Source organism: Calypte anna, chromosome 9 (assembly GCF_003957555.1).
Source record: "Calypte anna isolate BGI_N300 chromosome 9, bCalAnn1_v1.p, whole genome shotgun sequence".
NCBI classification, from domain to species: domain Eukaryota; kingdom Metazoa; phylum Chordata; class Aves; order Apodiformes; family Trochilidae; genus Calypte; species Calypte anna.
This window is the reverse complement of record NC_044255.1, coordinates 14,186,961-14,210,125: the sequence shown is the minus strand read 5'-3', so window position 1 is coordinate 14,210,125 and position 23,165 is coordinate 14,186,961. Positions and strand designations below refer to the sequence as shown.

Here is a 23,165-nt window from a genome sequence, read left to right as displayed (position 1 = left end):
AAATCAGCAAATTAGCAGATACCTTTGGCACTAGAGGCCCCAGCCTAGTTCTTATTAATATCAGCTGCAAATTTCCCACCTAGGTGAGTTGGAGGCACATCAGGTTTTCTCCAAAAAAGAACTTAAGCAGTGGAGCTTTGAGCTGTGGCCAAAGAACCCTCTGCAACAAGCAGCTCTGTGATCCTTAGCCTTCCAAAACTTGCTGCTCCCTGCATTACTTAAAGGCTCTGTAGGTACCTGCAATTCTGCAGCTATGGGCAGAACCAATCTGAGTGATGGATTCCCATGTGAACTTCTCCCAGGGGTGGGAGCTGGATAACTATTTCAGGATTGCAAGAAGATCCTAAAAGTTGTGCCCACCACTAACTCACTTTGGGAACTGGTGAAATGCATCTTTGCTTTCAAAAGGTTGCTGGGAAAGTACCTGATTTTTGCAACAGCTTTAGGCACCTGCCCTGCATGTGGGGAGGTCAGGGCCAGCCTTGGTTGCTATGAGCCAAAGTCTCCCTGCTTACAAGTGAGTACCTAGTTCACGTGGCTTTAGCACAAATCTACATTAATTTCTGCTGCTACTGCAAGGATTGGGCCATTGTGCAGAAAATTTCAAGATTTGCAGAGCAGTGAAGGAGCAAAGAGGAGGGAACAGATTCTGCACCCAAAGGTGAAGACCATTCAGTTGGTGCTATCTGGACACAGGGTTTATGCAGTGACTCTGTAAGAAAAAATATATTAACAACTATGGAAACAGAATGTCCCTTTCACTTCTAAAAGACTTTTAAGTCTCTAAAAGAGCCACTAACAGATTGTTCCTCTTTACAGATGCTGCAGTTCCAGCTCCTTGTGGTGCATTTGGCCCTTGTGATCACTCTGCTGCAGTGTCACTCCAGCTCAGTGATCCTAACAAGGGCAGCTCCAGAGGTAGGTGAATGTTTCTTGGGGCTGTCATATAACAATGCTCTTCCTCAGGTTGTTTTTGGCCACAGTGAATGAGAGACACATGTTCTCCATTTGCTGGAAGGTGAACTGTTATTGTTGGCTCTGCAAGGGCAAAGCAGGAGCCAGACAAGTTCTTCAATGAAAGGAGTGATGTAAATTGCATGGCTCTGGGAGGACAGAGAGCATGAAATCTGACCAACACTCATGCAGTGTCTCCTGAAACACCGTGGGATTTCTGTATGTTAAAACTCTGTCACGTGACTTTGGACAGAGAACTCCCTGAAGAGAGGAAGGAGGTGAAGGGGACAAGAAAGCAAACTCCTCTAACACTGAAGTGAAGGTTTCATTCTTCTTTTTAAAGCCAAATAATAGCATGAGAAGTCTCCAGCTTTCAGAAATGATCTGAAACCAGCTTTCAGAGAGCAAGGAGATTGCTGAGAGAGGACCACTTTCACAGAAGTTATAGAGATTAAAGGATCCAGGAGAGAGCAGAAGAGGGAAGGACCAAAGTTACTTGCCTAAGCTTGAGAAGGAAACCAGCAGATGAAATGGGAGAAGTACGTTTCATCCTGTATAATATGCAGATGTTTCACATGAAAAAAAAACTTATACTGCATTCTCTTTCTTTTTTCCTTTCTTTCTTTTTTTGTTTCTTTTCCATCTCATCTTGACATAAAGCAGATTTGGCAGAAGAGGTATTTCTGTAATGTTTTTGTGCCATAAAAACCTTAAGGATCTAAAAGTTTAATTCAAGTAGCACTGTTTGGCTGTAGGGTCTCTACGTGGGTTTTTAAGATCACGTTAGAAGATAGATGCATGAAGAATGCTGATAGATCCTTCTACCATGCTCTTGGCCTTCAAATGAGCATGCCCTGATTATAGAAAATAATATTTGTTACAGACAATAAGGTTTTGGGGAACCACTCCCAACATCAGTGCTGCAGCAGCTGCTGTTCTGATGCCACAGAGACCTGATATCCTTTCTCTATCAATAACAGAGTTTTGTGAAAAGAATGTAGGAACAGAACATCTTCAGAGACTGCCTGATCTAGAGACTTTCACTGGCCCAGGGCATGTTTTACCTGCTGATGGGCCTGGATTTGGCTTTGAAACAGTTTAAAGTCTTGGCATCCGTGACATCTTTTGGCAATGCATTCCACTTCATCTAAGTAGTGTGTTTAAAAAGTACCTCCTTATATTTATTTTAAATCCACCATCTGGTGACTTCACTCAGTAAACTGAGGAGCTTGTTTTCTTGAGAAGAAAAAAATGTCTGTTCACTTCTTTGCTGTTTGTAAGTTTACAAATCCTTCACGATACCTCCTGTACCCTACACTTCTGCTTATCTGTAAAGCTGTATTTATTCAGCGGCTCACCATAGAAAACTGTTGTCTGCTTCTGAGTACCATTTTATCTGTCTCTACAATTCTGTTATATCCTTTTAAAGACAAAGTAAGTGAGACTGCACTGAGTACTCAGGAGCAGAGGCTATTTTTGACATTCTAGATTCAAGAGTTATTGTAGATATTTATCCCCACTAACCAGAGGGGAATGTTCAGTCTTTTTTAAAGGCATGGTTTTATTGCAAACCTCCATGAAAGTTTTATAACCCAGAAAGGGAATAGAAGGGATTTTTCAATGCACTCAAGGCTCATAGAAAGTAAAGTCAGAGGACACTATGTGATCCTTTGCAAAAGTATTAACAGCACTACAACATTTGTGTCATCATTGTGGTCACGTGCTTCTCCTTATACAAAGATCACAGTTTTATACACTCCATCACTGGTTATGCCACCCATCAGTGATGGGAAATGTCAGCAACACAACTATGGTGTGGATGGATACAGTAGACAGAAGCACATCATGCATGTCATGGCTTCCTTTATGTTTGCTACTAAACCCATAATGTATGCATAGGAAAGGTGGTGGTATGTTTCTAAAGATAGAGGAAAACCTGCTTCAAGGCAGATGAAAGTTTTGTTTAGGATTTTTATCTAGTTCTCTGAAAATCAAGTGGAGCAAGGCGGCAGACATTTCACTTGAAGAGAGAATGATTTGAGCTTGACACCCACTTTCATACACTAGCTGCTGCTCTGTATTTTTCTGTTAGTTGCAAAGCATGTATTTCACTTTGATTTGTTTCATTTCTCTTTTGATAGACCCCAATATTTTCAGCTATGCTGTAGTGGAGTAGAGTTCGGTTTTGAAAAAATGTTAAGCTTAATGCAATAGCTAAGGTTCACAACTCTGTGTCAAGTTCACATATTGTTCTTTTCTCTTCCCCACAGACTGTGGGGAAGACATTACACATTTACTGTGTAAATCATTTAAATTCCCAAGCTGAGCAAGTTTATCTTGGGATATTTTTTTGCTTAACAATTAAATTTGTCAGCTTTGTATGGAAAGTTCTGTAAAAGTTTTCATTACTATTTATTAGTGTTCATTAAAAAAATAAATTTTCTGAAAAATATCAAGATGGATACTGAAGTTTGGTAATGGTGAATGCATTTTTTAAAAGGATTAAATTACTTATGCTCTAAGTGATTCTAATCACACTGCTGACATATAGGGGTAGCTGGTTGGCCTACAAAAACAAGCCTTGTGAAGCAATAAATGTTGATAATTCTTGCAAGAAGAACGAAGGCAAGTTCAATTCTATTAAGAAAAATCCCAATCTTTTGTGGTAAACTCCTGTGGATCGTAAATGGCCCCATTTCACAGAAGGAGCTTTTTGTTTTTCAGCATTGCCCTCCACTCAGTATTGTAGGCAAATATGTATTTATGGGACTGCTGCTGGGACACTGGTTCAAATGGTTTTTATGGAACTTGATCAGCAAGCAAAATTGCTTCTTTTCTCCTGCAGACTTTGGAGCCTTCTGCTGTGCTAGGTGTGGGAGTACATGCCACTGCCAGTGGAGAGAAGACAGCCACCAACCTGGGAGCTAAACTGTTCCTTCTTGATGATCTGGTGTCCATGGAGAATGAGGTGAGCGAGACCAAGAAGAAAAGAAGTTTCCCAGGATTTGGCTCCCCAATTGACAGGATTTCTTCAACCGCTGTGGATGCTAAAGGCAAACAAAGGTAAATTCTTAGATGCTACCAACTGGATACCCTGGATCAAGGTACCAGAATCTCTACAGAAACCATGCTGGTTGCATAGTGTGTTATCCTTTGGCCGTGATGAACAACACCTGCGTTGGTTCATTTATCCCCACAGTGCCATACAGCTAACAAAGACAATTTAAACATATACATTTTTAAAAGACATTTCTTTCCAGTGACTTAAATGAACATTCAGTTTAAAACTGCCTTTTTGATCATGAGATTATTTCAAGTAAAAAAATGCCTGAGGTTAAGAGAGGGTCAGGGCTAGATGTTCCTGAGGCTGGGGTGAAGAGAAGGTACAATGTACACGTTGAACAGCAAAATGAAGAACACATTGTAAAAAGGGGCAGACAGTTAACAGAATGGACTTCAAGACCTTGATCAACTTATGATAATCCAGGGTTTAATCAATACAGAGGTGCAGTAATACCTTCATAGTAGAGGTTTGAAGATAAGCATGTTTATAACAGGACTGAGCAGTGATGCTTGGTATGGCTGGGGAGAGCCAGGGAGTTTGGGGCAAAGCTCAAGGGGCTGTTTGTTGTATCTGCAAGAGCTTAACTGTCTTGTTCTCTTCTTCTGGTAACTGTCTTCTCTTGGATGGAATGCCCAATACCGCAAAGTATTTAATAACGTGCTTAAAGCTTAGTCTGGAAGTGGAAAGTATTCACAAGAGCCAGTCAACTTTGCAAATGTTTTTTTTCAAACAGAGTTTTGCAATATTTTCTTGTTGTTTTCCCATTTTTCTACCCAATCTGCTACTAGGACTTCTTGACTGCAGCCAAAGGTGGTAAAATACAAAATTCTGACAACCCTGAGTTAGAACTGTTCTGTTCCATTTATCTCTTCACCTGATCAGAAACAGGTCACTCCTTGGTTCCTTTTTCGAATCTATTCACTTTCCAGGGGAAGAAATACAAGGGAATTTTTTAAACTGCAGTGTCTTCTTTGCAAAAGTACATGGTTGTCCTGATTTGTCTCATGCTTTCTGGATGGAACTCTCATTCCATTTTATGTGCAGTCCAAGGATAAAAAACATGAAAAATTAAAATTGTGGTGAAAGTTGTCCAGGTTTTCTAACAGCTTGTCTCTGAATTATGACCTCATGCGAATGAGTGACAGACTGCAAAAATGTCCTCCTTTCCCAGCATCATTAGCACAGTTTGCAGGTTTGCAGGGGAGCTGATTAGCTTTGGGGTTTTGGATTGATTCATTTATTAGGGCTCTCTGAATTGCTTTGATCACTGCATCGGTAGTCAAATACTACCATCAGCACAGACCACAGATCAGTAGAGTGGTAACAAACAGTAGTAATGGCCCTTAAGTGAAAAGAGGCAGTCTGCTGCATTTGGAGGGAGAAGTAGAACAGAGGACTGAGCATCCCATCCCTGTCCTGAAGACAGCAGATAACAGCCTATTCCTCTACCAGATTAGACAGTTACCTATACAGATCACATAATGACCTTTGAAGTGTAAAAGCTGTTGAATAGACTCAGCCTCCTGAGTCAATACAGTGTGTGAAGAGCCTGGCAACACAGCAGAAACTTTTGGAAAAGAGCAGATCAAATGTAAGTCCACTTAACAGATTTTTGTGGCACCCAGCAGTTACAGGAGGGCACACCTTAGAAATCTTAGGAAAGGCTGATTTGAACAGAAAACATTGCTTTGTCCCCAGGAAATCAATAGTCTGGTTTGGAGGATGGAAACTGTATGGAGGCTGGGATGGGAGCGGTGGATGTCCTGCTGTGGCTGGGGATGGCCACAAGAGGGGAAGCTCCGCTGCTCTCTGCCTGCCAGGGCTCTCTGCCCGCCCTGCCTTCCCCCTTGGCATCAGTTTGCAATTTCCTCCTCTGTCGACAGAGGATGTCTGTGTTACAACTAACGGTGAAAACACCCTTCCCCCCCCTAGCCCCCCAGCTCAATCCTATCTGGGAAATTAATTCTCTTTTTTTATCCATCAGTCCAACTCTCTCACCTGTCCCGTCCCCCCCACCAGTGTGTACTCCCGGGTGGGAGTAAAACAGTGTTACCCCTGAGGCAACTGCCTGAGGATCAGCACTTTGCTTGCTTTCCCTTTGCTTTCCTTATGACTTCGTGAATGCTGGGCATGGAAGTGTCTGCAAAAGGGACAGTGAGGGCTACACAAACTCCTTTTTATTTGTGATGTTCTACCAGTATCACCAGCATGGTGCTCCCCACATACACGGTGCGCTGTCTGTTCCTGTATCTTTTCCTTATCTGAAAAGCAGCTAGAAAAGAGGCAGCATGAAATGAGCTGATGATGGAGTGGTGCCTTTGGGCTTCAGCCCATGCCTGAGTGGTGTGAGGAAAGGAGACTGACTGCCCAAAGGAGACCATGGGCATGATAGATAGACCTGGGTGGGTTGTGCAAAGCCCCAGAAACCACGGACTTGAGTGAGCATGAGAGTGCCAGAGGCTAGAGTTGGGCTAAAGTGCACCATAGCATACTCTTCTGGTAGATATTTTAAATTTCTTGTGTATTCTTTTGTAAGTGAAGTGAACTATCTTGTTTTTGAACACATGCTTGTTTGGCTGGTCTTGCACCACTGTTCTGTCTCAACAATAAAGTCATTAGTGGGATGGAGGAATCACAGATGGAATAACATTTTGATTATTTCTACAATGTCTTTGCCCAATTTTTTCTCTTCTTTGCTTTTTTTGAACCCCACGCAGGAAAGTGGTTGAGCTGCCCAAGAGACGGTTTGGAGTTCCTCTTGACCGGATTGGAGTGAGTCGTCTCAGCAACACCAAGGGTCAGCAGTTCCTGCAAGTGAGCTGAAGTGTTCTGGGTGCATGCAGACTCACAGAACCCTCCTGTTACATGGAGGTCCTCAAGTGGTGCCAGTAGGCTTGGAAAGAGGGGGACTGGGGAATGATGGCTTCTTATAAAATGGTCTGTGATTGTCAATGTAGCTTGAATGTTCTAAATTAGAACTTAATAGCCCCCTACGAAGAAACAAGTGTTTCTAACATTTTTCATCTCCTGAAGATCACCTTACACTATATTTGTCCAAGCCTTGTATATCAGACATGGGAAAATGTAATGCTTGCTGCTTTTCTGCCTACAGGTACTTCTGTTCTGAATGATTGATGCTGTATTGGAAACACAGCAGAAATATGGAAGATACATCACCACGTGTCTTGTCATTGACTAATGATTCAATACTCAAGGAATTGACCTCCTGCAAAATCTGTTTCACGTTGTGTTTTACAAATGTTGCATTTACAAATAATAACAAAGTCAATTCATCAGGTCAGAATGCTCTCACAGTTGTGCACAGTGCCACAGACAGGAGGGAACAGAAAATATGTATATAGTTTAATTGCATGGCATTTATTTCTTAAACTTATGGAAGTTCATTATCCTAGCAAAGACTGTTAGATTTTTACAGACTGAAAATAAAACTTCCAAAGATGCCAACAGCAGTCCATGAGAAGCAGACAGTTTGCTTTCCACATTTATTTTAAGAGAGTGTTTGTGTGTTAGATGAGGCGAGGATTCAACAGTTATGAGACAAAGCTAGAATTTATTTAACTACTGCTTGGGAGAAGAGGTCTACTGACTTCACCAGGAGTCAGTCTGTGTTAGAACTGCATCAATACCTTAATATTTGTTCTGATGTTTTTAGTAGCCTTTCTCTTACCTTTACACCATATTTAGACATATTTTCATTGTATGGCAGACTCTGAAATGTGGTGAGACTTGTAGTTTCCTCCTCTAAGCTGATTAATACATTTCACCCCACCCTGTGTGTAACATAGGATAGCATCCAAATATGAAGTCATCTACTTCCTAGGCCATCTGCATCATAAGCCTTATTTTAGCCTCTTGATGAGTGCTTGGGGCGTAATCAGACATCCAGCTCTAAAAGTTCAAGAATTTCTTACTTCAGTAAAATGTAAACAAGTCTTCTGCACTTCATGTCAGAGTAAAAAGTTTATCTTAAATCCTGTTTCATGTTTTTCACTTCTTTCCAGATTATACAATATAGCCGAGAAGAGCTTTTTGCTGACATCTCAATGCTTGGATTCCTAGCTAATATTTTTCTAAACCTTACATGCTCCTTCTTTGGTCCATGTCAACTGAATTCCTTGAATTGTTCTTTTTGGATAGAAATCGTCCTTAGAATTGCAATAATTTCCTGATTTTATATGAGGCACAAAGCACCCAGTTATAGGCTAGCAAAATGTGGGAAAATAGATTTTAGCTAAAGGAAAAAATTTGGGAAGTCAGTGAGTAATGGAAATGAAAGCTACACTGAGGATTGGGATTTTGGGGCAGTAGCCCCATTTCAGTCTACGATGAGAGAAGCAGCTCCTCTCAGAAGGACAGGTAGCATTGGATTCATGTCTGAGACAAACCAGCGCTCAGAAATAACAGGGGCTGCTCCTGTTTTCCTTCTTGCTGACAGCCCTCCCTGAGACTAGGACTAGCCCAGCTACAGAAAGCCTGCAAGAAACTTCAGGCTTTTTTGATGTCTCTAATAAGGCTAATGCTGCTGAGAGGAGCTGCACAAGTCAGTGGCTCACATCAAGAGATGTCTCCAGATTTCCCCATCAATAGAGCACTTTCTGAGTTAGGTGATCATTCCTCCTTTGATGAGTGAGTTGTCAGTGCTTCTGTGTGAGGTGAAGCACTGCAAATGCTTTCCAGACCAAGATCTTGTAAGTCAAAGAAAGACAGAAGGGCTGTAAATCCATATGCAGGCATCTTGGTCTTTTGCTCCCTGATTTTCCCCTTGTCTCATTTTCTGCCTTTAAGCTTGCAGGTGAAGACTCTGAGAGCTGGGTGGAGTGGGTGTATGTAGACTGGCTGACTGAAAACGAGATTTTCTGTCCATGCTGGAGGCAAATCTACAACTGCAGACCCAGACAAGCCCAGACCCTGTCCTCTGCACTGCCATCACTTGTCCCAAGCCTGCCCTGTGGTTTAGTAAACAGTTATCTTATAGCACTGAGCTCATCCAGACAGTCTGCAGATAACCTGCTTACAGGGCAGCCATAGGCACAGGCAGATTATGGAAGTGATGACTTGACTGCTCATACAGTTGCCTGTCAAAAGCAGCATGGGCAGAGTCATTGTGTGACATGTTTGGGAAGACTTAAATCAGAGAAATCTGATGCTAACACAGCAGCTTTGCGAAGACTCTACTGGATCACAGGTATTGCAACAGTTGGCAGGTATTAGCTGGGCTTACAAATAAAGAGGGGTTTCAAAACCTGTAAGTTGTGTGCTGAAAGGTAATGAGAAGGCAAAACAGGACAGAAGTGTTTGTGGTGGTGTTGCTTTGAGCTGGGAAGCCTCAGTCCTGCTCTTGGCTTCCACTTCACTGGATTGAGAGAGAGCAATAGGCTTTCTATTTCTCTGCCCCATCTACCACAAAGCACACTGAGACCTCCTGTGGTTCAAAAAGCACTCTTTGAAATCTAGACAGGTGATATTTAAAATATGATGGTGTCTGAATGCCACGATTTGTTTTTGTGGGCAGTATTGGATAGCTTTGGTCATTGTGCATAGCATGGTGGTCAACAAATGTGAAATGAGGATGTGTTACAGCATCTGGTGCACAGATCCCCACATCCATTCAGATGCTTGTGGGGATTTTTTCCTAATAAATCAACATGGTCTACTAGAATCTCTAAGGGAAATCCCTGTAATTATTGCCTGTGTGTCATTAACTTTAGGAAGGGTGACTGCCCAAGCATGAGTAAGGTGTGAGCAGCCTCCATGTGGAGGTGACACCTGAGGAAGGGTTTCTGTTCTGCATGTTTAGCAGGAAGGACAGGACCTCTACAGTGACATGTTGAGGGTGAGCCTAGATTGAGCATCACTGCCTTTGCTCAAATTAGTAAATGAATTTCACTCAATACTCACTCATCACTGCATCAGAAGCAGCCAACACAGCAGCATATAGTGCCTGTCAGGCAGTAGTGGGGTAGTTTGGGTACCACAAGCACTTAAATATCTGCACTGATAACATGTAGCATATCACGTGGCCTAAACCCCACAGCTAAGCAGCATAGTGCATTGCACCTCCAGGGAATTCCTGTGTCTAAGATGAGAGCAAGCTGTTAAATATCCACAGACCCCAGGTTCCTTTTCCTGACTGGCTGATCTGTCACACCAGGTTGGGAAGGCATGGCTCCAGCTAGCAGGGAACAGATGGAGCCTGCTGCTCCATCCTTTCATTGCACTGGGATTCCCTGCAACGTGAAAGCATCCGAACTGAACACCAGCTTGGGGCACCCAGTGCAGTTCCTGTTATACACCTTTTCAGCTAGAGCACCAAACTCTTTAAGAGATCCTTCTTGTGGCAATAGGCTATCATTTTTCCTGAACTTGATGCTGTTGTGAGGATATGTGAAATTATGCTCCTACATACCTTTTCACTTGCATAAAAGCAAGATGAAATGGGGAATGTGTCCTAAATCGCTACCAAAGAAATAATTAAGAATTGACATTAATAGCAAGCTGTATTTTGCATGTCATTAAATCTCATACATATAAGCAAGCTGGTTTTATTCCATGGATGCCAGTTTTGGTCTACAATAGGATGAATAGATTTCATGTTGCTAAAGTACATAGCAGGTACTGCTGTGATCAGTGTGCTTATCTTGCCAGATCCCAAGGCAATTAATGTGGCACAGTAATTACAGTTTTGGGAGAGGTAAAGTGTTAAATAGTATGTAGGATGCAAGCTACAGTTAAATAGTGTGGCTCAACAGGGCTGGAGACACTGTTCAGTTCTTTTCAAAATCAGTCCACACATTCACTATGACTACCAGATTCTGCTCTCATTTACACTGTTGGAAACCTCAAAGTTAATACTAATTGCCCTAAGAATTACCCTGAATTTACACCTTTGGGAAGGTGGTCCTTTGTTTTAGTAAATAAATGTAAATAACTGAACATAAGATGATTGTACATAGGAACCACTGATGGGTTGTGACCTTTTCCTTTTGGACAGGTGCAGACACAATTCTGCAGTAGAACAAGCCAGCTAGAATCTGCGCTTAGCAGACAGGTGAGCCAAAAATCTCTTCTCAAAACATCTCTTTGGGGCAAGCAGGTAGAAATCAGTGGGTCTGGTCCAGACCTATGAGGACATCCTGCATGTATCCATGAGGAAGACTCAACTCTCGTTCCCAGTTTTGATCAAAAGGAAGGGCTTCTCCTCAAGCACATTGGAGCAGGCCTGGGTTGATATAGCAAGGTATTTTTAATGGGAACCTTTTTTCTACAGTAAACTTCACATGAACCTGTAATGTAGAGAGCCTATATCAAGGGAAATGTCCTGTCCCTTGGGCCTCTGCAAGAGGTCAGAAAGCAAACAGCACCTGCTTCTGTGCAACAGAAAATTTTTATTGGAATGATATCCAAAGGATCCAGACTTCTGTGCCTGTTCTCCCCCAAACCTACTGTGTACTGACAGAACATGATGAGGAACAGCTCTGGCAGCCCCTCACCCCTCACATTGCACCCAGCTGCCTTCCTGTCCCAGCAGTGGCTGTGGGGTCATCACAGAGATGCTCATAGGAGGCATTGGGAAACTCAGACACCACCATGAGCAACATCTGCAGGTGTGGGCAGAGGCCCAAGCTCAGGAGAACTCAATGTTTGGTGCCTCGGGGGACCTGGTGAGAAGAGGAAGAGTATACAGCAGATTGAGTGGCACACACAGGACAGCAAGAAAAGTTGGGAAGTATCTTCCAAGTAGATGATCCTGGTAGATTAAACCTGGAAGGAAGGAAGGAACAGTGGGGTGTGGTAGTGGGCTACTGGCTCCTGATGTGGTCCCTGTTAGACCTGGCTGGGGGTTCAGTCATGGAGGATAGCATCTAAGTTAGCAGCATGATGAGGGAACACAACAAATTCTTAACACATGAATACCCAGCAAGGCAGTTTGGGGAAGGGCTCATCTTCATCCTCCAGTACTGGCAAGCCTTCAGATGCAGTATTTCCAAAAGCAGGCTGGGAAGGGAAAATAGAAGAGGTTGTTAGTACCCATGGGACTTTTTTCAACTTCCCACTCTAGCCCTGGAGTGGGTTTCAAAAGCCCCATGTCTTGAGAGAGTTGGGGTTTCTGGACACATCTCAATAACTAGCTTTAAATTCATAACACCTTTTAGACAGTGTTTCTCTTATCTGCTTATACTGTAAAGAGGGAGTCTAAATGATGTTTCCATGTTGCTTGATTTGTAAGGACTTATTTTTTCCTCTTGCTGCAATTGATTAGTATCAGGAATCAGCTTTTTCTTCCCTGTCTACTGGCCAGCAGGTTTGCTCCCTCAGAGATGAGCACAAGGCTTTTCATCTGTGGCTGACTGGAAGAGCAGGATACTGGTATGGAGAGACCTTATCTGGTCCATACAATGATTTTTATTTTTGTTTAAACCCAGTCAATCTATTGCTCTGCCAACAACTGTCCTCCAAATACCATTGAGCTCTGTGGAGTCTTCCAAGAAGAATATATTAGGAAAGGATCCATGGAGATTTTAAGTGTTGTAAAAAATAGATTCATCACCAGCATGCCCTGTTCTTTGAACCCTGTGTGGGTCTCCTATTGTCAAGTACAAGAAGTGTTTCTACCTGGTTGGTTTTTTAAAGCAGGATCTCAGGATAAAGCTTCAACTGAATCAGCAGCCCTCGTGCTGAGACTTGAAGTCCTCCCAAACTGGAAGGACTTTAGATGAAGGCAGAGATTCTCTGCCTTAATTTCTGGCAGAATCTGATTTAAACCTGGCAAGAGGAAGTAGTTTTATCTACATTTGAACCTTCCAGACCAGTGGAGGCATGAATTAGATTAGCCAAATTAATGACAGCCTTCAGGATTGCTTAGAAATTGCAGATTGTCTTAGGATCACCTAAGCACTTAAGCAAACCTCACACAAAGGGGTTTTCTCTCAGCTCTCTGGCAGGTTGTCAGCTTGCACGTGCACAGAGCATGTGGGACAAGGGCAGAATTAGCTCTCTTGCTTTTAGGCCATATAATGTCATCAGTGGCTTCTGGTTTACAGCTGCCATTGCTTTATGGAGGAAGCCACGGAAAGCCAGCATGGGTGGCATTGTCTATGTGCTTGTCAGGGGCAGCTTTGCAGGAGCACTACATACAGACTGGACAAAGCCTGGGGACTTAACAGATCTTAGGTCCCTGCATTCTTGGTTGATTTCCACTTGCTTTTTAACTGCTTTTCAGCAGCACAAACAAGTGTTCCTTTTTGCTCTGTAAAGAGGCAGCGACCTTGGCAGAGGGAAATGCATGCAGCCCACATGCCTCATTGTGCCTTCAGCAGTAGCTCTGTGCCCAGAGCAAAGCCACGGGTGCACTGTGGGGATGTGTTTATAGAGAACTCCTCCAGGACAGGCTCTTATTGCTCTGCAACCCTGTGTTCCTCTCTGAACAGAGGGATACGACACTGATTGCCTTCACTGAGCTCCTGGGTGCGCAGACCCAGAGAGCAGAGAAGGTTGGGTACAGTCCTTCTCACCTGCTGCTAAACCAGCCAACCACTGACAAGAGAGAGCCAGGACTGCTAGAAAAGCTGCACACCTGGTTTTCAGCATATTTGGGGCCTGTTCGCAGTCACCATCTTTGTTGCAAAAAGGAAGCCCTGGAGGTGGGAGCGGGACAGAGCAGCTGAAGGCCCCCACCTAGAACCTACCGCGTTTTTTGGGCTGGGATGATGAGAGACTTTCCAAGGCATAGGCCACCTCTGACCCTTCCTCAGTTGAGAGTTGATCCTTCAACTTCTCCAGCTGTTTAAAAACAAACACAGGTGTAAACAAATGCCCCATCATGAGGAGCTCTGCAGTGGTTGCCTGAGGAGGTCGTTGAGGCCTCATCCCTGGAAATATTCAAGGTGAGGCTTGATTAGGCTCTGAGCAACCCGATCTAGTTGAGGGTGCCCCTGCTTACTGCAGGGGACTTGGGGTAGATGATCAATAGAAGTCACTTCCACCCCAAATCATTCTATGATTTTATGCTGGCAAGGACAGGGCAACTCAGAGGCAGAAACTGCAGGCAGCCTGGCTCAGAGCATTGCTGGGGAGGATGAGGCTTTCCCTGGAGCAGAAATGTTCCAGGAGGAACTTTCTTTGGAGCACTCACACCTGCTTGTTTGGTGGCAGCAGTGTGGGCAACCTCTGCTCTTTCCCTAATCCCAAGATATAAAGAGGAGGCTGTGTAGAAGGATACTGCACCACTTAGAGTCAAGTCAGTGGTGGGACAGGAGGTCTCCAAGCATCCACCTGCTGCAGCAGGGAGCATTGCTTCTCCCTTACCCTGGGGTGTCCTTCCCCTCCCTTTCCCCAGCTCTCACTAGCTTCCCTTGGTGACAGTGTGGAAAGTCCATGGTGTTTCTTCTCCATATGTAGTAGCTACAAATGTGGGTTTGGGGCACAGTTGGAGCCATGTCAGAGTTGCTGCTCACCTTTCCCTGTTCACAGAAACTCTGTGTAGGATGGGGCTTCCTCTTGTTAACTGTGTAGAGTCTGCACAGCACAGCAGGGCTCTGACCCTGGGTAGGGCCTTCCTTAGTAAAGAGCCCAAAGAAAAATCCATCCGGATTAGGTGTGCAGGACTATGCCTCTTCAATGCACTATTGCATGCAGCCAGCTGATGCAATGCCCAGGAAAGGAACATGACCTCCCCTTCTCCCTCCCTTTTTTTTCCATGAAGATTTAATTTGGCATCTGCTTTTTTTCCTGGCTTGGCTTTCACTGGGTTTTCACTGGTGGCAGAGTGAGCCACCTCAACCGTTAGTCTATAACCTTACTTTGTTTTTATCTTTTCCAGGTTTTGCAGGTATTCAGTCCTGAGTTTTTTCCCTTGGTGTAATACACACATTGTAGTAGCAGAACAAGGAGTAGCAGGATGCAAAGTTAGAAGTCTGGAGCATACAGACAGTATGTGCAATGGTTTAGCTATTCATGCACCAGTATGCACAGATGTGTCTGTGCATTTGCTCCTCTCACCTGTTCAAGCTCTTCAAATTTCTTTGCAAGCTCCCAGTCTGCAAGAAGAGAGAGTAATGTCAGTATCCACATCGCTTCCCCAAGCTAAATTCCAAAACTCTTCATTTAACCTCTTCCATAGTTGGCAAGAAAAGACCCGGTTATTTAATTCCTGCTAGTGACCTCCAAATCTATGGTAGCAGAAACAGTGACAGAAAAGCAGGCTTTCTCTGCTGCATACTGTGGGACTTTACAAGTTACAACTTTTACTGATTTTCCATTACAAGGGAGGCTTCTTTACCATTTACCAGGCTTCAAGGGGATTGGCGCAACAAGGTCACATACTTTGTGATACCTACTGCTTCAAATTTTTGTTCTGATAACAGCAAATCTCTTGCATTTACTTTGCTATCTCTCTCCTTTTATATGAACTCCCATTGCTTCCTTTAAGACTTGTTTATCCTCACATCACCCATGCAGGTAGAAGTCAGAAGATGCAGCTGTAGCCCAGCATAGCTTATTGCTTCTAAGTCAGCAGACACAAGGACTGGCAGAGTGGAGGAGCAGGACAGGTAAACCAGCAGTGAGTGCACAAGTCTCACATTTCTAAATATTAGGAGAGCAGAGGGACCTGGGGAGAAGCTTCAAGGATCAGATTTAGAGAGCTGAGGGCTAAGCAGGAGAGGATGCAGGATTTCTATCTCAGTCCTCTTGAGGACTGAGGCACCTTATTGCAGACTCAAAGTGATGTCAAAAGCAATTAATGCTTGGTTTTGTTTTTTTTAAAAAAGGATACCTGAAACAATGGAAAGCATCTTGACAAAATGACCTCAGTCAAAGCTGAGTGATGTGACTACAGTAGTCCTCCTGGGAGGGGAACACAAAATGGCTAGCTGTTTTTTAAGTTCCAGTTTGGGAAAAAATGTATTAAAATAAGCAGAAGAGCCAGAAAAGAGCTGAAGAATGTTCCTGCTGGGCCCTTCAAGAAAGCCAAAAACAAGCAATAGAACTGCCTCCTTTGTCTGCTTCTAATGTGGCAGCTGGCGTTGGTCTGCATCTCCCAGGGGATTTTGGACATAATTCCTCCTGATTTCAGATAAAACTCCAGCACAAAGAAATATGGCCAGACTTGGGATTTTTTTTTAGTTTTTTTAACATTTGAAAATGAACAGGAGGGTGCCAAGAAAGAGCTGACTGCCTTCTCAGTTTCTCCTTTGAGAAGGAAACAATTTGGTTGAAAAATCCTGAATATCTTCTGACAGATTTTCAGCCAATAGAATAAAAAAAACAATCCTAAGCAAATCTATTGCATCAGGGCTTGGTATGAGAGATGGGATGGAGATGTGCTGGGAATCAGGAGAAAGGGTCTCAGTTTCTGGCACAGCCAGGAATGACCTCAAGCAGATTCCTCTAAAGTGGGGTAGAGGCAGCCAGGCCTGCATATCTACAGCTGAAAAGTACCATTAAGAGACATTGTTATTATTATTATTATTATTATTATTATTGCTACTACTATTACTATTATTAACATTTTTACCCTGTTTAGAGTTTCAGATGCCTGTTTTGGTCTGACTTTCTGCAAGGTGTCAAACTGTGAGCTTGGCCAATGACTGCTATGAATAGAAAATAAGCAGTGGTTGAAATTTGGAACAGATTCTCTCAGGCAGGGGGAAGGAAGTTAATTTATGGATGAAGGCTTGAGAAACTACCTGCTGTAAATCCTCTGTGCTCTGCTCAGAGATTCATTATATTCAATTGTCTGGCACAGAAAGCAGCCTTTCCTCTAGGAGTAATAAGTGCAGTAATCCATAAACCAATCATAAAAATGTAATTTCTTGAGTGCATCCCCTCTGCAAGAAGAATGCTTTTGTTAGTACAAGGACTTGATTTATTTGTGTTTATTTATTTGTCCCAGGATTGTTTAACTACTGCCTCCCTGCATTAACAAGGGGCTGGGGAAGAGCACTGAGTGATTTTGATGACTGGGTTTTCATAACAAAATTTTTGCTGGGTCCCATTCAGAGCTGTTTTCACGGGAAGGGGCAGCTTCCTGCTCCAAGATCACTACTAATGGCCCAAATCCTCCCCCAGCTGTGGTGGCCTTGAGAATAGCTGACCCCTGTAACCTATATGGTGCTTGTGAGGGCTGTGCCATGGAAAGCCCAAGTTTCTCTTCAGCAGGTCTGAGTTCAGAGGCTGTTTGCAGCATGAGGTGGCTTTAAATTTGCCTTCTGCTCATAGAACACAGGAAAAGCCTGTCCTTGGCCTCTCTGGGTGGGAAAATCCTGCTGTTTCAACCTCTTCCAGCAGCAGCAGGGGCTTCTACTACTGTTTTTCAGCCTACCCCTGAACCAAGGGATCTCAGTTGTAAACTCTCTGCAAAATCTTGATGCTTCCTCACTGCCCTGTGTGCTTACCCTACTGGTTTTAGCATGGAGCTGTATCTCAACAGCATATAGGGCTGTGGGGGTGTGGGTGGAGAGGTGACTCCCAAGCCCCCAGACATAGTACCCAGGATGTCAGGGACAGCAGGGGTACATGGTCTTGGCAGCATCTCTTGTTATTAGTTCTGTATGCACACATGCTCCCTTGGCACCTTGGTGTTCAGTGTCTGAGGGTTTAGGGTGCATGGTTTTCAGCAGCTTTACATCACATTGCAAAAGCAAATCCAGGAGCCTCATGATAGAGAGTATCTGACATTAATCGTGTAGGCACCGTACGGGGTGCTTCTACTTTCATAGCAGATGGTATATCTGAGGAACCTGAGGAGATGGATCCTTGCATTCATGCAAACACAGCTGTGAGAAGCTGAGATCTCCTCTCCCCTTTGCTTACCAATATTTTCCGGTCTCCGCCACGCGAGTTTCTTATTAAGAAGCAGAGTCAGAAGAGTGTTCTCATGATTTGTATCTCCTCTCTCTGGAAGGACTCGGTTCTCTGCAGCACATAAACCACACCTGTCTCAATCTCTAATGACAAAAAGAGTGGACCCCCCAACATTAAAACAGAAGCTAAGAAGCAGAAGGAAAATGTGTCTGGTCAGCACTTTGCCAGGGTGGAAGGAGCTCTGGGGCAGTGGGAGAATAAGCACAGAAAGTAATAGCCAGGCAATGAGGACAGTAGAGGAAAGGGTGCAGGATGGGAAAGCCTTTCCTGTCAGCTCCGGGCTGCTGGCCAGTGTCACCGCAGCTTCATCAGCATGGCTGGATGCAGAGAACCACAGGCATCACCTTGATTCTGACAGTCCCAACCCCTTGTGCAGGGCAGATGTATTGGATACTCTGCAAAGCCAGACAGAAACCCAGGAGATTTTCTCTTCTCAAAACTGCAGGTGCTCCCTCCCTCACCCCATCTATCTTCCCAGGGCTGATAGAGCTGGGAATTCACTCCCTGTGAGGGCTGACATGTGGGTACCACAGCTGGAGAGCCCTGCAGCCCTGTAGTCTGGTCCTGCACCCACTCAGCAATGGAGTTGCTCTGATTTGTCATTGGTGTTAAGGAACTCTTCCTGAACACAGCCAGAGTGGAGGAGTTTAAAGCAAGCCACTTTATCCCCAAGGAATCCTCTTACAGTAGCTGTAGGCCATGCAGAATTTTTCTGTTTTCCAGTAAAAACCTCCCCACGCTGCTGTTCTGAAGCAATTCAGGCTTCAGTATGAGGCCCTTTTGAGAACTTGCTTATTGGTTTTGCTTTAGTGGTTGTGGCTATGCCCTCAAATGAATGGTTGTGAAGGTCAGGGGTTCAGTAGAAACCATAAGACACAGAAGATGGGACTAGTCAGAGCTCTGAAGGCTCCCTCCAGCTCTGCTGAACAGATTTCTAGGATCATCTGAACCTTGGATGTTGCGTTTATTTTCGAGAATGACAGAATGAGAGCAAGACATTACAAGCAGAATGGCCATCCCCCAAAATCTTTGTTCTGAACACCCCTTACCTCCAGAGCCCTAGAAAGTACCTGCAGAATCCATGGAAAATAGTAAGAAATTACATAGACAACTTTATTTTCTCTTCTTCCAGGATCTTTAGGATCTCTGCTCACTCTCTTCAAGGAGGTGAGAAACGATAAAATGGTCTTGTATAGCCATCAGCCTCACATGGCCATGACTGGATGAGTGCAATTATTTTTGATACCCCAGACAAAACATTGTACCAGATGAGCCTGAAGGATGCTCAAGAGTAGGTGGGAATCAGCTCCATAAGTCAAAATCATATAAATGTGCAGAAGTAGATGGACCCTGGCCAAGGTGATACTCCAAGTATTTGGTGAGACTCAACCCTGCCTCATGCTGTGGCTGAAGCCTCTGGTCCTGACTGAGCTCTAGAAATAAACCCAACGGAGTGAGCAGAGCTCTGTGCTGCATGAAACTTGCAGTTAGCATGGAGAGCTATTAACCTCGTTCCTAAGTCTGAAAGACAGTTATGACTTTAAAATAGCTACTTCTAGTCATCTGGGGAATTTGCTGCAGGAAAAAAAACCACCTCTATAAACACTCTAGTAAAAACTAAACAGAAGCAGTATTTAGATAGAGTAGCCTCAGGAATGTTTTGGTTGTCATTACAAAAATAAATAGGTGATATAAGAGGAAAAATCATTTGAAAAGCAAAGTTATTTTCAAGCCTATATTTAGCTACTCTTTTTTTTTCTACTGCCAAGTCTCTTTAAGAAAGAAGATTAATGATTGACATTTCCCTGCAGAGTAAGTTCAAGAGAAGATTAAATTATGGGAGAAGAACATTTAAAAAGAAGTTTTGTGAATAAAAAAAGTTCAGCAGCACCCTACTATTGACATTTATGAGCTGTCAAATATCATATGGTGCATACTGGAACTGCTACTCTCTGCTATCTCAATGTTTTTCCTTGGAATTTTCTTCTAGAGTGAAAGTGCTACCCTTACCAGATTTCACCAGGTCTGATATTTTTACTGATCAGCAGAAAGAGTCACACGGCCAGCTGCAGACCAGAAGGACAGCTTTAGCTCATGCTGATATGAACAACACCCATGCTAACTGAGCGTTTAGTATAGCTCAAATATAATTTTATTTTCTTTCACGGATAAGGAAGTGTTGCATGGCCACGGCAAGCAGAAGAGCAAAGCAGAAAGAAAAGGATCTACCTGTCTCAACTAGTCTGTGTTCCAGCTTACCTTGAAGTAGAAAAGGCTCTCCATGTGTAGATGGGACATACACAGTCACAGTCAAGATGGTTAGCACTCCAAGGAACAGCTGCACAGACCACATCTTCTCCGTGTTCCCACCACCCAAAAGCATCGTCCCTTCAGGCACTGTGGAGGGCTTCAGTGCAACCCAGTGCCAGATGAGCTCACTTTTAAGAGACAGTGGATGTGCCGTGATTGCAAATGGCCTTTGGAGGAGGGGAGAAAAATATGTCTTGAGATATAATTCAACCTGTCAATATGATTCACTCCTTTGGGAGTGGACAGAACAACCCAGGAATAGACGTCAGATGGAACCTGTTCAATATATCTCATATCAGACTGATCTAATGAATTCTGACGTTCCCACAGGCACGCACCATCCACGCAGGGTGATATACATTCCATACATACATACATTAACAATATTTCTTCGGGGCTGCTGCTTTAATAGAGTTCAGACATGAGGACTCCCACGTCAGCAAGGAAGATTTGTCTAACCTATGAGTTGTCGTATGTCACCAGTTTGGACGGAATCAGGTTAATGGGTTTTTGTAATTTATCATCTCCTTCCCTAGTGCCTATATTAATTAATGTGAGATGTTAATAATGAGTGCTGAAGTAGTGGGAAACTGAGGGGAAGAGCTCTTTTCATTTAATTCATTTCATGATTGGCAAATGTTGAATGTGTCGCACTCACTGTGACTTATGGCTTTGTCAAAGGGAAAGGCATCACACCCTATTTTGGGATTGTGGCTGAGTGGGGGAGTGAAGATTTGGCAGCAGATATAGACTCCATCAAGGATGGGCAAATGTCTTCAGGTTTTTTCTGAAGGGAAAAAAAGAAATGGAAGGTCAGATTCTGGTTCTGGCTACACAGCTATATTTTATTAATTTGGAGCAAAATATTGAGTCATATTGCACATATTCATGTCTTCTTGGGTCATGACTAAATCTAGGCTTCTGTCTGTTGCCTGCCCATACCATTGATCAGGGACCAGGTAGTAGTTTTCTATGACAACCCTACCAAGAATAATGTTGTAATAGTAACAGTGTTAAACTTTTTTCTTCACTTCTACTGCTTCTGCAGAACTGAATCATCTGTACCACACTTTGGCCAAGCTCTGACTTGTACATACACTCCTAGTGACTCACCTCATGTGCTGTTTTGACACTACGTCCTGCCAGATTACTCAATATAGCTTTGTCTGGTGGTACCTGCACTTCAAATATAACTAAAAGACAGTGTAATTTCTATGTTTGGTCTTTTGGCTTCTGGTCCACTGCTCTCCTCACAACTTTTACTATCTCTTTAAATAGTTGCTTTTCATTAAAAATGGAAGGGGAAGACTCAGATTTTTTGGCAAGAGCGTGCCAATAAAAAGGAATCTGATGTTTCCATATAGGAATACTTCTCTACTAAGAAAATTTTCCAGTTTTTTTTCTGGAGATACAATATGTGCAAATAAACCAACCTTGTCTTTTCTCTCAGTTGTGTGAACCAGTGATCAGCTGAAGTATGTGTCTGTCCTTCTTCACAAAATTCTGTTTGGACTGAAAGACACCTGTGCCTTATTGGGAATGATTTTCCAGCCACCTCTCTCTCCCTGAGCTGCTGGTTTGAAACTGGTCATTAGGGAGCACCTCCCATGAAGCAAAGGCCATGTCTTGATGATTACCCCCTTGCATGGGAGTCCAGGATAAGCAATAGTAGCTCTGGCTGAAAACTGTACTTTGAAGGGAAGGTCAGGCCCATTTTTACTTGGTATGATGTGGCTTTCCAGGTCCCTACTAGTCTGCCTTGAGATCTGCTCTGAAATTGTCTTTGCTTTGCTTTCTGAAAGTGGGTTTCCCCATCTCATCTGACTTTATTCACAATCCACTGACCTCTGACTGTTTTTCCCTGCCCTTGGCTGTGAGGCATCATGGGCTGCTGGCAGGCTCTTGCAGGAAGATGATCTCTTCCCTTGGATTTCCTTTCTTACTGTGGAGAAACTTCAGCTCTGAGCAAGTGACTGGTTAGCCCTGATAGGAACTCAAAGAGTCTGAAACTGCTTTCAAGTGAGGGCCCAGATGAAAGTGAGTGACTGCCAATCTACTTTTACGTACTAGAAGGCAGCTTACTGGATGCTGTGGGTGGGTGGATGGATGCCTGACAGTCATGGCCAAATGCCAGTGGACCTTTCCCATTTATTGCAGTTATGAGATGGCTGATTTGTTGTGTTGGTCTTCTGTAAGACTCCCATCTGGAAAATTCCTTTGGTTTTAGCCCATTTGTCCAGGTGCTCGGAATAATATAAAGTTGTTTTGCTTTGGGATTTTTTTACGTATTTTTTTTCCTCAACAAAAAAACATCATAGACTTCATATTCTCCCTGTTGCTTTACTCAGTGATAATGTTTTCTACATTATCCATTAATGCTTAATGAGTTCTAGAGCTCAAAGGCAGTCAGAAGATGAAGATGGGATCTCCATCCCTACTTTCTATGGTCCTAGTCTGTCTAGGGCTCTTCATGAAGAAGTTTGTTTTCATAAAACTATGTAGACTTCAGGTAATCAAACACAATCACACAGGAAAGTTAACAAGGATGGACAACCTGTCCAAAGGACAACAATGAGGAAGACTTGGCCCACACAGATCCCACTCAACTCAGCTGTGCCACCTCTGAGTGGGAGAGAGATGAGTACACCTCTCAGGGGCCTGAGATTATTAATGGTCTTGAACAGCCTCACCTGGGGCTTCCACCCACTCTCTCTGTCCATGAGGAGCTCCATTTAAGCTCAGCCCTGGTGCCCCTTCTGTTTCTGCCTGAGTTCTGTTGGAGGATTGTTGGTCTGCAGCTCAGTTGTGTCTTTGGCTATAGGGCTCCTGCTAACCTGGACCCAGACCTGCAGCTATGGCCTGAGCCATGTTCCATCAGTGTAGACCTGTCTAATGTTCACTGGGCTGTGTTCACTTGGTTGCTGTCATCAGGATTGATTCTGACTAGTGGATT

The 23,165-nt window shown here is 43.6% G+C and overlaps 2 protein-coding genes across 2 annotated transcripts; one reads left to right on the top strand and one right to left on the bottom strand.

Moving 5' to 3' along the window:
* Positions 1 to 819: 819 nt before the first annotated feature.
* On the top strand, positions 820 to 7,467 carry OSTN (osteocrin). The gene is made up of 4 exons (XM_030456332.1): positions 820 to 918; positions 3,800 to 4,017; positions 6,736 to 6,815; positions 7,131 to 7,467. The coding sequence occupies exons 1-4, from the start codon at positions 820 to 822 to the stop codon at positions 7,151 to 7,153; spliced, it is 420 nt and encodes a 139-aa protein (XP_030312192.1). The 3' UTR covers positions 7,154 to 7,467.
* A 4,205-nt stretch (positions 7,468 to 11,672) lies between these two features.
* UTS2B (urotensin 2B) lies at positions 11,673 to 20,285 on the bottom strand. The gene is made up of 6 exons (XM_030456373.1): positions 20,162 to 20,285; positions 17,852 to 17,953; positions 15,038 to 15,075; positions 13,726 to 13,819; positions 11,954 to 12,034; positions 11,673 to 11,800 (listed from the first exon to the last, which is right to left on the bottom strand). Exons 1-5 carry the CDS (start codon positions 20,283 to 20,285, stop codon positions 12,009 to 12,011), a joined length of 384 nt encoding a protein of 127 aa, XP_030312233.1. The 3' UTR covers positions 11,673 to 11,800; positions 11,954 to 12,008.
* Between the last annotated feature and the right edge of the window lie 2,880 nt (positions 20,286 to 23,165).